Source organism: Mastigoproctus giganteus, chromosome 8 (assembly GCF_048544385.1).
Source record: "Mastigoproctus giganteus isolate SK-2022 chromosome 8, ASM4854438v1, whole genome shotgun sequence".
Taxonomy (NCBI): Eukaryota; Metazoa; Arthropoda; class Arachnida; order Uropygi; family Thelyphonidae; genus Mastigoproctus; species Mastigoproctus giganteus.
Window position 1 is genome coordinate 217,843,603 of NC_143582.1, and position 14,947 is coordinate 217,858,549.

The window sequence follows — 14,947 nt, forward strand, 5'->3', positions numbered from 1 at the left end:
GGAACTAAAAAGGAAATTTGAAAAAAAATCTTGGGATAACAAATATCCAATCAAAGATAAGTGAAGAAAATTTGAAGGTATAGGCTTATAGAAAGGATGGAAGAAGGGAGATTATCCATACTGATATTTGAAGCAAAATTGAATATCGCAATAGGTCCAGAGGCAGACCAAGGGGAAGTTGGGTAATGCTGTCAAGTAAGCATTAAAAGAAAGAAAACTCGCTCTGGCTAGGGCTAAAGATATAACAGAAAATAAGACGCCATTGAGGAAAATAGTGAATGGAAGGCTGGTAGTCCATTTATCATATTATAATGATTTTAACAACCACTGGGTACAGATTTAGTTGCAGGTGTATTTATAATTTTAATTGCCTAATTGAATAAACCTTATTCTATATGCACTTAATCTCCCACATCTCTAATTCTAGAAGTTAATATGCATAGTTTAGTTTTTTAATCATCACTGAACATCATTGCAACCAGATAGTGTGTTCAGCAGTTTTCTTCCCTGTTGATAAGTTTCCTTCAGCTGCAAATTAAAGCCGCAGACTATTCTGAGATTGTTAGGTAGTCTCTCTATTTCCATATGGACTAGATCCTGAGATTGTTAGTCTCTCCATTTCCATATGGACTAGATCCTCTTGTCATATTTCTTCCCAGAATGAAAAAATATATATTTTGCCTCAATTTTTTTCTGATCTTGAAGTGAGAAAATCATGCAGGGATTAAATCTGTGAGAATGCCTTTCAAAATAGTGTTGCGTTTGTGACGGGGGGGGGGGGGGTATTCTCCATAAAAATTCCAATAAATATGGAAACAAGTTCCATATGGAAAACACTAGTTGTTTTCTTCTGATAGGAATTTCTGCTGAAAATTCAAAGGTGAGAGAAAAGGATACCTAAAATACACTGTACACTATTGTTTCTTCCTTTTTTCAATTTAGTATAATGCTTCTGCTGCTAGTAAATAAATATTTATTTAAATATCAAAAGTTTCAAATAATTATGAAGAGAATTGATTTTTTTAAATAATTGAAAATTTCTGTATTAATATGCTTTTCCCTGCTAGTGTATGTGAATTTTTTATAAGTAAAACAGTTTACACCTGATGGCCACTGGATGACCTACCACAAATACTTAAAATTTTGACCCATGGTTATGAAATGGGTATACAAAAGAGATTGTTACGAAAAGTTGAAACTGCATATATGTTGTCATTGAGATCTTGTCAGTTTGGTGCAAGATAGTTTGTTGTACTTCAATTTGGTGTATGACAGTTCAGTGTATAAGTGAAAAGGCCTATATGCTCTGGATTCATTATATATACAGTAATACCCCGAAGTTACGCGATAGGTGGGTCCGACGAAAATCGCGTAAGTCGAATTCGCGTAAGTCGGGGTACAACTTTGCATATAAATACATATAAATTTTGCTTAATTGGGACCAAGGACTAACAAAAACACTAGTTTAGAAGAAAAATATTAATAAAATTGCAGTTCTTTATACATATTAATACAAAATATGTATTAAAAAAACAAATGACTTACGTAAAACAGTTATTTCGATGTCGATGGCTTCATAAAATCTAACAAATTCGTCTGACGACACAGCGCGTTCTTTTTTTCACGCAGAATTTCTTCGTAGCAAGCTAATAATTTTTTTTATTCCTTGCTTTGTAGCTATAACGCGTTCTTCGTTGGAGTCTATGTTTTCTAAAATTTTTAAGCCCTTTACAATTGAGCCCTTTTCAATTTTCAACCTGTCAAGTTTGCAATTGTCATGTGCTTTTCGCCGTTGCTTCATTTAGGCCTGTAGCATGTGCAATATCACATGGTCTTTCATTTCGCTCAAAGCGTTTCACAATTTCATATTTTTTCTCTATCGACAGAGGTGGACTGGCCATAAGCCTTACCGGGGAAACCCCGGTGGGCCAGTGTGATTTTGGCCATAAACCATAGTATGAGGCCACTATAAATTTTCCCGGGTAAGAATTTTTGACCCAGTCCGCCTCTGTTTATCGATAATTGCTTTTCTTTTTCTCTCTGAATCTGCAGTGTCTTCACCAGGACGCTTCCTTTTCACACCTTTTAATTAAGTATTTTACTCATTTTTAGGGAATAAAGCACAATTACAAAACGAGGAGGCACGCTTGATACGCATAAACAAAGCTGCGTGCATGTAGCAACTGAATAAACAACACCATAAAGGCAGAGATACACTATTAACACCTCACATTTCTAGGGGTTACTACCATAAAACAATAAAAATCCAGTTGCGTTTCTGCTAGTGAAATCTGTTATAAACTGGTAGTAAACTCGATCTAATTGCATTTGCGATTATACCGATAGCTGGAATTGTGTTGGTTTTTACGTTATTATGGTGAAATGTGTTTCCCCTTCACTGATATAAAAAAACATAAAAGCAACAAAGTTGAATTTTGTTCATCTTTCGCTCTCATTCTCCGCCGTCGCACCGTATATCGATAACATATGAAAAACGACCTTGAAGATAGTGGGCGGCAGCGTTACCAAACGAAAAAAATCAAGAACCGCGTAACTCCGAGTTCGCGTAAGTCGGGGTAGCGTAAGTCGGGGTATTACTGTATATTATTACTATGTGACAGAGCAAAAACGGAAAGAAAAGAAATAACAAGCTGAGCTAAAATATGTTTAATGTTAAAATATGTACAGGAAAGTAATATAAAGCTTTCGGACAGTATGGTGCCCTTCATCAGTTTTAACAGTTAATCTAGAAATATAGAACCTATGTGCATGTAATGGCAGTCATGTATGGTGAACTGCATGTATGCAACAATTAGCTGTTAGAAGGCTGTGACTCATGGGTACATTGTAAATGCCAATGTTTGTCAGCCATGAGGATGGTTGCCTCAGTAATGGGATGGACATGACATCCTCTTTTTTGTGTTAAAGGAATCATTACAGCACGAGATGTGCAGTGATTTCAACCAGGCGCAGCAAAGGTAATGGCAAGAATGATCAATAATCATGACATCGTGGCATGGGTCAATGTTGTGCTGGGTTGACCAGAAGTGCTCAGCAATGGCTGAGTGTTTCACATCCACTAAACGCATAGCTCTTTCATGTTAAGAAATGCAATTCCTGAGCCTCCTGCCAGTTTCCCCAACATAGCAGTAGTGCAGTCATGGCAGGAAATATGGTAGACTAATCCACTCTGCAGCAAGGGAGGAACCGATGTTTTAACACTGGAGATGAGGTATCCCAACTTCCTGCCTGGGAGTTGTAGGCACTTTATCCCATGAGCCTTTAAGACTCTAGAAATCTGTTGTGATAATAGGTTTGGTAGAATGTGATAAAGGCGGTTATGGTGGAATCATTACTGTGAATGGTTCTGTTGGTTGCGATGTGGTCATGGGCCTGTATGTCATTCCTATATGGGGTACTGGTGTGGTAGCCACACCTCACAAGATCTGTCTTGACCCTAGTAATCTCAGTGTGCCTCTCATCCACAGAACTAAGAGTGGGTCTAGGTGTGCGTTAACAGGGCGAACTGGGTAGCACACATCGATTTGCAATAGACTGTTGTCTTCAAATGCATGCCCGCATGCCGGACATAAGTATCCAAATATGGGAGGGTATTGCCTGACTCCAGCTTGATGGTGAATTGTATGAAAGGCAACAGAGTTAAGGTGGTGCAAAAGTTGGTCACCTGACTCCTGGGGAATAACTACAAACACATCATCCACGTAGCGACACCAAAAGGCAGTGGGATCTGGTAGACTCACAAATGCACGACCCTCCAGTTCCTCCATTGTGATGTTTGCAGTGGCTGAACTAACTGGGGAACCCATGTCTGTGCCGTGTATCTGCTGGTAAATGGAGTCACCAAACATAATGGCCCCACCAGTCAAGCATAGTGTAAGGGTGGTGTAAATGTCCTCTGAAGTTAGAGAAGTCCTGTTGCTTAGGGTCTGGTCGTTATCCAGAAGCTCCTTGTAAGAGAGACACCACATCAAAAAGTTTCCACGTCCGTGAAAAGAGACACCACACAAATGAGGCCATGACTTGATCATCTGAGATGGATAGGGTACAAATCCAATCTATAAACTCCCCACTGTTGGAAACGGTGTTGGCAGTCTTGCCCACTAGGGGAAAAAGAAAGTCCGAGACAAACTTAGATAATGCTTAACTCGGAGAACAACAACAGGAGATGATAGGTCTTAAGGGTACTCCTTCCTTGTGGACTTTTGGTAGTCCATAAAACTGTGGAATCTGGCACCCAGAGGCATGTAGATGACAGCATACGGATTCGTTTACCTTGGACTCCCATTGTTCCAGGGTCTTGATAGGAGAGACGTTTACTGGTTGGTAGCGTTCAAGATGACTGTTCAGTGCCCTTTGTCTGCCAGAAGGACAACGATGGAAGTATTCTCCTTCAATGTGCTCAGAGCAGAGATTTGTCGGCAACTGAGATTGGAGATGACAGGGCAAGCACGATGTAAGATCGCTGCAGTTTTTAGGAGAATCGTATTTGCCACCTCTTCAGGGATGCGTGTCAATGATGCTTCAACACCCAAGGTAATATCAGTAATGAGTGGTCTGTGGGGAAGAACGGTGAACTTCATTCCTAGGGTTAGTAAATCAAATTGTCCTGCAGATAAGTGCTTATCTCTCAAATTTAGTACAAACTGTGAGCAACTTGTAGCGACTATATGTTGATGATGGGAGTTGTAGGACTCACAAACTAAATTTTCAAACTTATGTTGCTGCCGGGTACGATAGCGCTTTAGGGTCCTGTAGCTGAAGTTTCGGCAGGCACGCTGCATACATTCACTGGGAAATGGAGCCTTGTAAAGGAAGCCCTTCAGGATGATGCAGTGAGATTTACACCAGTGGGCAAACCTGAGATGTTGCCTACCTTGAGCTATAAAAATGAAATTCTTTTGTAGTTTCAAGACTACATCGTATGTTTGATGACCAAGAACAGTTCGAATATAAGTGAAAAGGCCTACATGCTCTGGATTCATTATATATATCATTATGTGACACAAAGCAAAAACAGAAAGAAAAGAAAATAACAATAATGATAATAATAAAAAAGAAAATAATAATAATAATAATAAAAGTTCAATGTATGCGACAATTTGGTGAAAGACAGTTAGTGGCCATGACAGTTTGGTTATGCTCAACAATTCGGTGTATCATGGAGAGACCAGAAATCAGTAAAGAATTCACTAAATTAACTGTGGTCACCAAATTAATCATTTACTGCACAGCACATTAAAAGTTTTCATTTAAAGCCTTGATTTGTCATTCCCTGAATTTTCACGCAGAATATCGAATCATTGTACTTGCAAATTGTTGTAGCCACCAGTTGCCTTTCTCCAAATTGTTGTAGCCACCAGTTGCCTTTCTCCAAATTGTCATATACCAATTGTCACATAAAGCAAAATATCATACACCAAATTGTCACATACACTGAATTATTGCTTACAATGAATTATTATGCACCGAATTGTCTTGTACCAAACAGATGTACCAGAATTGTCTTGCACTGAACTGATGTGGACCCACATCCATCTTCCATTTTGGTACCTAAGGATTTTCAAAGGCTATGAGTTGCATATTTTTTATGTTTACCCCGCAGTTTGGGAGGTTATCTGGAAAAAACAATTGAAGTAAATTCCTTCTGAGATCCTAATTAATCTATATTTCAATTTTAGGTTAATTTAAATATATACAAACATTAGTTAATGTTCAGATTGCTATTTGAACTGATAGATTTAGTTAAATAAAATTAAAAAGAAATAACTAATGGGTTGCAATGTCATAGATATTCTTAAATTAATAGGTTACAGTTTTTTCTTTCTTTTTTTTTTTTTCTTTTAGCATCTATTGCCTACATGATATGGTCAATACACAGCCACAAATTAACATCTTGTATTACGGTAAGTTCTTGTTTATCCTAAATCTTATGCAGTATGAACATATGTTGCTGTGAAGATTGGATTCCTAAAATTTATGTGAAAGTTTGAGTTAAAAATGAATCATATGGTTAATTATATATCATATGATGTTATTTAAGTTGAATGATATATGTATTTGTGGGAGAAAATGATTCTTCTAGTTTAGCAATTTCCAAAACTTTATAGTAGTATTCCATTCCCCAAATGGTTTTGATTGTGCACCCACCACTCTACATGTCAATACTTTTTACAGATAATAACAGCATTTTATTTTGTTTTGTCTTCTTGTCTTCATGTCTTCTTGTAGTATTTATTAACCAGGATATAAGAATTATTCATAAATACTCATGTTATTAAACTTCTAATTCTGGGGTCAAAATAGTTCATGCATATAATGTAGCATGCAGTTTTACAAAAGTGTGTATTACTTCTGTTGGGTTGTTTTTCAAAAACAACACCATTCACACATCCCCGCTCCATGTATATTTTTCCATAAAAAAAAATCAGCTTGTTTGTTCATGGATACATTGTATGCTGTTGAACACTGGGCATAATAACCAGCCCCTGCAGCTGCCTGGGTTACAAAGAATGGAATGTTGTCTATGTTGAAAGTGATCTTAAGGTCATTTAGAATCAGATGATGCACCTTGTGAACTTTGTATGAACATCAGTATAGCAGAGTTCACAGGATCTTGCAGATTATTGACCATGAAAGGTTCTGTCACTAGTGAACAAATGCAATTTATATGCAGTACTTTTGGTCATTTTGGCAGCAGCAATTTCATCAATAGTGCCACCCCTAGAAACTGGTTGCCTTCCTCTGTTATGACATGTAGGAAAAATACTTATCTCCTCAAACTTCTGTATCACACCGCATAGCCCATTTTGTGATGGAGGGCCCTCTGCCCATCTTTTGCATTGGCAGTATTAGTAATAGTGGCACATAATGCAAGAAACAAGCTTAAACAGCATCAGCCAAAAGGGGGGGGGGGGACTACCATCCTTGGTCCATCTCCTCTAATAATTTGTCCAATCTTTCCTTAAATTTATTCAAACTACCCATTTCCAAAACACCAGATAAAAGTTTGTTCCAGCAGTCAGTTACTCTCTAGCTGAAAGCAAACGTTCTAACATCTATCTTGCAAACTTCTAACATCCTTTTTCAGTTTAAATTTGTCTCCTTATGTGTATGGTGCCTCCATAGCCAGATGGGCAGGAGCAGCAGTGCGTAGCACACGCTTCTTGATTAGACCGGGGTTCGAGCCCGTGACCACCAAATACGGAGCATGCGGAAAGGTCAGGGAATGACCACCGCATATCCATGGAGCAATATGGCCTTAGTTGTTAATGCTCCTAAAAACTAAAATAACAAACCTTATGTGTATCATCTGAGAAATTCAGATTCAGTGGGATCTAAATATCCTCTTCTAGGAAAACTAGCAAAAGTAGCATTGGGAGAGGCATTCAAAAAGCAAGACAGTAATATCTGAGTAGAAAATTGGCAATTTAAGAAATATTCAGGATGCCTCTCTTAATGCTACTTTCAACGAAACAGTTTGTGGGTAGCTTATATGATATGTATGGGATAAAAAAAAAGAGAGAAATAATAATTTCTGATTTTTATTAGTCTGGTTTTAATGAAATTTGGGGTGACTCAACAAATTTTTCTAAAAGAGCCAAATATAAAATATCATGAAAATCCACATACTGGGAATTGAGTTATTACATGTGGACATGGGTACAATAGGTACTGTAGTTTTGTTTGCTATTTTTCTGACATAAAGATTGTACTTTTTTTTGCTCCCCCTGACATTATATGAATGCTTCTTCTGTCTGTGCAGTGTTTTCATCACCTATTGAAATTATGAAGACATATAAGTATGTGTCATAACTGAAAACAGATGAAAGCATTTTCATTCTCTTTTCCACTGTGTATATATACACTCAGTAATTATTGAATTATGATCACCTATATAATATCACGTTGGGCTACCATTCATATGGATAACAGCTGCTATTTGCCGAGGCATTGACTCCACTAGATGTCCAAAGACATATCTAGGGATCTGCAGCCATACTGTCTAGCTGAAAGAAAACGTTCTAACATCTATCTTGCAGCCATCCTTTTTCAGTTTAAATTTGTCTCCTTATGTGTATCATCTGAGAAAATCCACAGCATCAGTATAGGTGATGGTTGTGCATTCGTACACCTCACTTCCGATTCGGTAACATCTCACCAGGCAATTTGGTGGCCAATCAAGGTGGGTGATATCTTCACTGTGTTCCTTGAACCACTCATGCACAGTGAGGGTCGATGATATCGCATTGTCTTGGAAGATCCTGTTTCTGTCTGGGAAAAATGCAACATGACTGGGTGCACAATGGTCTCCTAAGAGCTGCTGATAGATGTCACCAGTGAAACATTGTTCCAGTGGGCCTATTTCTTGCCAGAAAAATATGCTCTATATTAAGTAACCATCACCACCTGTCTGGATAGTGGTTGCCATGGATTCGTGATCCTTGTGCCACATGCAGGAAGGCAATTGTTGGCATGTTGCATCAGGTATTTGGACTTATCTGATCAGCACACTTGTTTCCAGTCCTGAAGTGTCCTACCAGCATGTTGTTGACATCACAGCATTTGCTGTTGACAGTGATCAGTAATGAGGGTGTCTCTTGGGTCATCTGCTGTGGAACTCCTTATGTCTGAGTGTGTGGGGCATATCATTTGGGATATTTTTCTTGCATTCTCCATATTGTATTGGAGTGCTGACTCTTGCACGGGGACCTGCTGTTGAGCCCATACAACATGCTTGCACCCTTCGGCTCACCATGAACATCCACCTTGAATAATTCTTTGCAATTCTGTCGGCAGGAGGTGGTTTACCTATTCAACACCATTCTTTGTACACCTTAAAAACAGTGGGCCACGAACAACCGATGAAACATGTAATTTCCGATATAGATGCACACAACAATGAGCTCCTACGGTCGTGCTCTTTTGAAACTCCTCAATATATCTTTAATACATTCCATAACTGCTACTTTATCACTATAACTTGCGCTATCAGAAGCAAATTACTGCTTTAGCATAGGATGCTGTTTGGCTTTTTATACTGCAAGCTATGCTTCATAATCCATTACAGATAGGGTGGTCATAATTCAGTGTTCACTGAGTGTTTCCACTTTTAAAACTGGTTAATTTCTGGCAAGCATTAATAAAGAATGGATTACAAATTAAAAGGAAACCAATTATTTTTGGATCCTGTAATTTGCAGTTTTATTATGGATGGCACACTCTTTCAAGAAAGGTTAAATCTACTTGATTTCACAAGTTTCATTAAATATTGCAAGGAAGCAGGGGGTGTTTGTATAACATCATCAGTTGGCCTAAATGGCATTATCAGGAGTGAAATTTGTGTTAAATTGAAATTATTTTCTGCGATTCATATGAAGTGCACACAATGGAAATTTAACACTTTAGCTATCATATTTGTGAAAAATTAGTTAACTCTTCATAAAGAACTTGTGAGATCTGTCAGAATCATTCAGTGGCTAATACTTCATATGTGGAACTTATAACTGAAGTTAACTTCATTATAATCACAGAAGAATCCATTAGAGGATGTGATAAAATGAATGTGCTGTTTACTGAATTTGATGCTGGAATAATTAGTCTGACGGCTAACATGGTGATAGTAGGCTTTAGTATTAGTATTGATGGTGGCAAACGATGCAAGAAAGCAAGCTTATACATCATCGGCCAAAAAAAAATCCATTTAACCTATTCATCCCTTCCAATAGTTTTTCTGGTTCTTCCTTGAATTTATTCAAACTGACCACTTCCACAACAATGGATGGTAGCTTGTTCAAGCAATCAGCCACCTGTTGGCTGAAGGCAAATTTCTACACATCTATTCTGCAACCATCCTTCCTCATTGTAATTTATACCCCCTCATGTGCATAGTCAGAGCAAGAGGAAGAATCCCATCAGCACTAAGCTTGCTCAAGCCATTCAAAGCCTTAAACACCTCAATAAGATCATCTTGCTGGTGCCTAGTCTCTAGACACTGCAATTTGCAGACCTGAAGCCATTCTTGGTAAGAGCATCCCTTTGTTACCCTCAAATCTCGTTCCTCCTCTCTGTACCAATTCCAGCAGCTCTACATCCTTCCTAAAATGAGGCTTCTTATTTGCTGCAGTTGTGGGTACAGTATTTTCCTGTATTTACTTAAGTTGCAGATACAGATTTAACAGTGGTGCTGCTAATGTAACAGGCATTTCATTTTTGCTGCCTTTGAATGTGATACACAGTGTTATTGATGCCTTGAATATTAATGTATTTATATTTCTTTATAATTATAATTTTATTTATAATAAGCCATTGTTCATGGGTGGACATTTTTTTAAATTTAGTCGATAGAAAATTTTTGAACAGTTTGAGAAAAAACTAGCAATAATCAGCTATGACAATAACCATAAGTGATTAGCCATAACCAACATATGTCCAGTAGTGCAGTCACAGATACAGCCAAAAGTACAGTACTCTATGTGAGATTTATTTCATTTCAAATTATAAAAAGTGGTTTGAGATGTTTTAAAACAGTTATTTATAATGAGACCAAAAATATTTTCTGGTTCTCTTTTTCCAATTAAAAATTGATTAAATAATGATTTGTAAAATTAAAACACTTATACCATGTTAAAGAGATAGTTGCAAACTGCAGTCAGTAATGCTGAAAGACTGTTTTTGAAATTTTCTAATTTTAATTTTTAACATTAAAATTTTGTTTGTATGCAGATGGCAGTGAATACCTATTCAGCATTACTGGTTGCAGTTAGCATTAGCATTAGTAGAGGCATTTGATGCAAGAAAGCAAGCTTATGCAGCATCAGCCAAAAAAAAAATAAAGTAAAATAAATAAATAAAAAATAACCACTTCCACTTCACCCCTCTGTTCGTTCGAAATGCCTGTCCAGCTGAGCCTTAAACTTATTTAGGCTATCAACTTCCACGACAAGGGATGGAAGTCTGTTCCACCTACCAACCACCCGCTGGCTAAAGGCAAATTTCCGCACATCTCTATCCTACATCTGTCTTTCCTCAATTTGAATTTATGCCCTCTCAGGTGATTATTCTGAGCAAGAGGAAGAATCCCATCAGCATTAAGCATGCTCAAACCATTCAAGGCTTTGTACACCTCTATCAGATCACCTCCCTGGTGCCTAGTCTCCAGACGCTGTAATTTGCAAAACTTAAGCCTTTCTTCGTAAGAGCACCCCTTTGTTCCATTCACTAATCTTGTTGCCCTTCTCTGTACTCGTTCCAGCAGCTCTACATCCTTCTTGAAATGAGGCCTCCAGGCCTGTATACAGTACTCTAGGTGTGGCCTGACCATTGCCTTATACAAGGGAATAATCACCTCCTTATCCCTGCTAGAAAAATTCCTATATATCATTGACAATACACCATGAGTTACTCTTGCAGCCTGTCTGCACTGCTCAGAGAACTTCATATCTGCCTGCACAACCACCCCCAGGTCCCTTTCATTCTCTACCACTGTCAGTGTAGTACCACAGAGTTGATACACTGCTCTGGGGTTGCTGTTTCCCATATGTAGTACTTTACATTTGTCAATGTTAAACTTCATTTGCCACCTTTCAGCCCATCTGCTCAACCTTTCCAGATCCGTTGCAGCAGCATAGTGTCAGTAGTGTCCTTGACAACCCTGTCAACCTTCGTATCGTCTGCAAACTTGGACATTAAGCTTGATGTACCATCATCAATATCATTTATAAATACAGAAAACAATAAAGGACCCAATACTGAACCCTGAGGGACTCCACTAATAACATTAGTCCACAATGAGCAGTGTCCATTGATTACCACTCTCTGTCTTCTCCCCCTCAACCACCCCTTTATCCATAGCAGCAATTTGCCTCCAATGCCGCACTGCTCCAATTTGTGCAGCAGTCTTCCATGTGCAACAGTATCAAAAGCCTTTCTAAGATCCAAGTATATGTTTGCAACTGTGATGTGCTTAATATAGTTTGCAACTATAGTGTGCCTAATAGTATGCAACTAATTTGAGTATGCTTGATAATAAAAATATTCTATCAAGCAATTCTCATAAACCTTCACTTCCCGACAACTCTATTGAGAGGTTTGACTTTGTAGCTTCAAGGAGAATGTTTAAGTTGTTCCACTGGCTTGGCAACTAAATATCTCTTCTCTCCTGTGGGCCTCTCCACAGTCCTGTCAGTCTTAAAATGATTAAGAATGCAATTAAAAACATCCTGTTGAATAACACCCGTGGTTCAGACATAATATATATTTTTATTTTGTAATATGTCATCCCTTTTATATATGAACATCTCACAAAAATGTTCTATAAATGTTAAAGATTGGAGACTGATCTCTATCTCTTCTTTTCTTCTGAAACTATTATAAAAATCCTTCTTTGCACCTTAATGTCTCAGATCCAATCTGTTAACTCTGACAATATATGCTATGGTAAAAAAAAAGGGGGGGGGAGGGGATTCCTGCCTATTACAAATCTTATTTCTTCCACCTTTCTAGCCACTCAAACTATTAACTTTAATTCTCAGGTTGACTTGCTATACCTAAATGTCTCTTCTGCTTTTGAAAATGTGAACTTTAAAGCTCTTATTCTCTTTCTTCAGGAATACCAACTCCATCACTGGGCATCTGTTATCTTTTCTTCAAAATTCCATTTTTAAAAGGAAACTTATTCTCTGCTCTATTAAGAAGATTCACATTTTATCGGCTCTGCTCTCTTCTTTGCCAATTCTGCCCCTTTTAGAGTATAATATTTTGATTATTTCTTATGCAGATTGCTTGAAACTATGGTTCATTTCTTCTTCAGCTGAACAAGGAGTGAAAAACAAATAACTATATTAATGACTTTCTTCTCTCTTTATGCTAGGAGCAGCCTTGACTAGACTTGAGTTTGAATTTATGATCCGTCATCCGTGAAGCACACCTGTCATCTATAGGTGACTGGTTCATGTTGGAGAAACTGGTGGTTCCTGTGGAGAAATGACCACCATGGCAAGCCTGCCACTTGTGATGGCAGCGGATAGCAAATTGTTGCTTTTCTTCTTGAAGATTCAGGCTTGTTCAGACTGGTTTGCTGCTGAACTGCATATTCCTTGGTAGTTAATGAAAGGATCCTCTGTTCATTCAATTACTGCATGGACTTGTATATGGAGTACATTCCATTTCCTGAGCAGTGCTTTTCTTGATTATGATTTCAAAATTGCTATGTGATGGGTACATCAGCTGTATATACTGTTGTGGTCACTTATCCTGATTGTGATTTTATGTAGTGAATGCAAAGTCGACTTTCTGTGATGAGGTGAAACAGTTAAATATTTCAACATGAAAAAGACTTATCCTCTAATTAAAACCAGCAGATTCACGATCAACTTTAGGAAGAAATAGCTGTTTCATTGATATATGAACTAATGAACTGACATACCCTCCAAATTGGGGGTATTATATTGATGCTGTATTGGCTATTTCATTGAAATATGAAATAATGAACTGACACCCTCCAAAATTGAAGGTATTATATTGATGCTGTGTGTGATGTTATCAGTATGCTAACAGACAATTGATGCTCTATATGATATCATTCATATGCTGACAGACAATCCCTGTTCATCTCCATGTGCCAAGAATGATTATCAACTAGTGGAAGTATATGTTATGCTAGAAATTGCCTAGAAAAATAAAAAAAATGCTCATCTCTCAATTACGAGGCAGTCTTCTCCTTTCCAATTCTTTCCCCTAATTGGTAATTCAGTTGTTTAAAAAAGTTGCAGCCCACAATGACCTTGATTTATTTTGACTCTAAACTTTCATTCAAAACACATCTCAAAATTTAAGGCAAAATTTAATTCACAACTCTGACACTTCTGATCTAGCATAGCAAAATACACTAATACATATTTGCTTTCTGTTATGTGATTCCATTGAATTCCATGTCCTTAAATGTGCTGAGGTGAAAGTTGGTTTCCCTTTTACCTCATCTGGATCTTAATTGTATGAAAACCTTGAATACTCTCATCTCCAGACTTGTAGTAATTGAATAAAAATGTTGTCTTCTATCACTCCTTTTCCATCCATGTAAGAGAAAATAGGCATGAGGATCTAGCTCTCCAGAAAACACCAGATTGAAATGTGCCTTGAAAATAGAATCAAATCTCTTGACACATCCTTCCCTTATCCAATGATTAACTTAGCAAATAAATATGACATTGGTCTTCTTCAATTTTCACAGAATAAGGAATATCACTCTAAAATTAATACTGATATTTTCTCTTGTGAAATATCTGTTTAATGGATTCTCAGAGTGAGGTCTGCAAATTGTATTCTGTTGTTTTTCAGTTATGCTCTTGTGTGTGTTGCATTATTTTATTACTATGTGTAGCTCGTGGTAATGTATTAATTGGGTGTTAAATTTTTATATATATATTTTTCTGTATTATAAGTTAGTGCAAATGCATCACATCTATATGCAGTAAATTAACCAAAGTTATTATAGTGGCATTGTTTCTTTACATCTCATATTGTGAATACCTTCACAATGAGTTGCCTGTTTGGTTACACTTCAAATAAGTAATGCTTCCCCAATAGAGAAGACTAATGTTACTTATTCTCAGTGAATACCATCACCCAAATGGCCCTTTCAGGGCTATTTGACCCTTCATTGATGGCTGGGTAGGTACCCTTGTGGCATAACAGCTGACAACCCAGTTGTAAAAAATAATTCCACAATATGATTCTACAATTATCCCTTCAGTGTGAAATAATAGTTTTTTAATTTATTGTTCATTATTTGATTCTACCATGTTTTTTTTTTTCCTTTTCTGTTTTTTTTCCCCCAACTTTTAGCGAAAATTGGTTTTAAGTATTTTTATTTTTTTTAGTTGATCTTATGCTACTTTGTGCACTAAAAAACTGACACAAAAGTAGACCA

The 14,947-nt window shown here is 37.3% G+C and overlaps 1 protein-coding gene across 1 annotated transcript in view; it reads left to right on the forward strand.

Annotated features, from left to right (window-relative positions):
• Positions 1–14,947, forward strand: part of LOC150082291 (Golgi-pH regulating cation channel) — a 263,701-nt gene that overhangs the window by 199,581 nt on the left and 49,173 nt on the right. Inside the window, exon 17 of the mRNA XM_090380108.1 lies at positions 5,866–5,924. Coding sequence (XP_090236234.1) covers positions 5,866–5,924 — 59 coding nt within the window. The remainder of the gene's footprint in view (positions 1–5,865; positions 5,925–14,947) is intronic.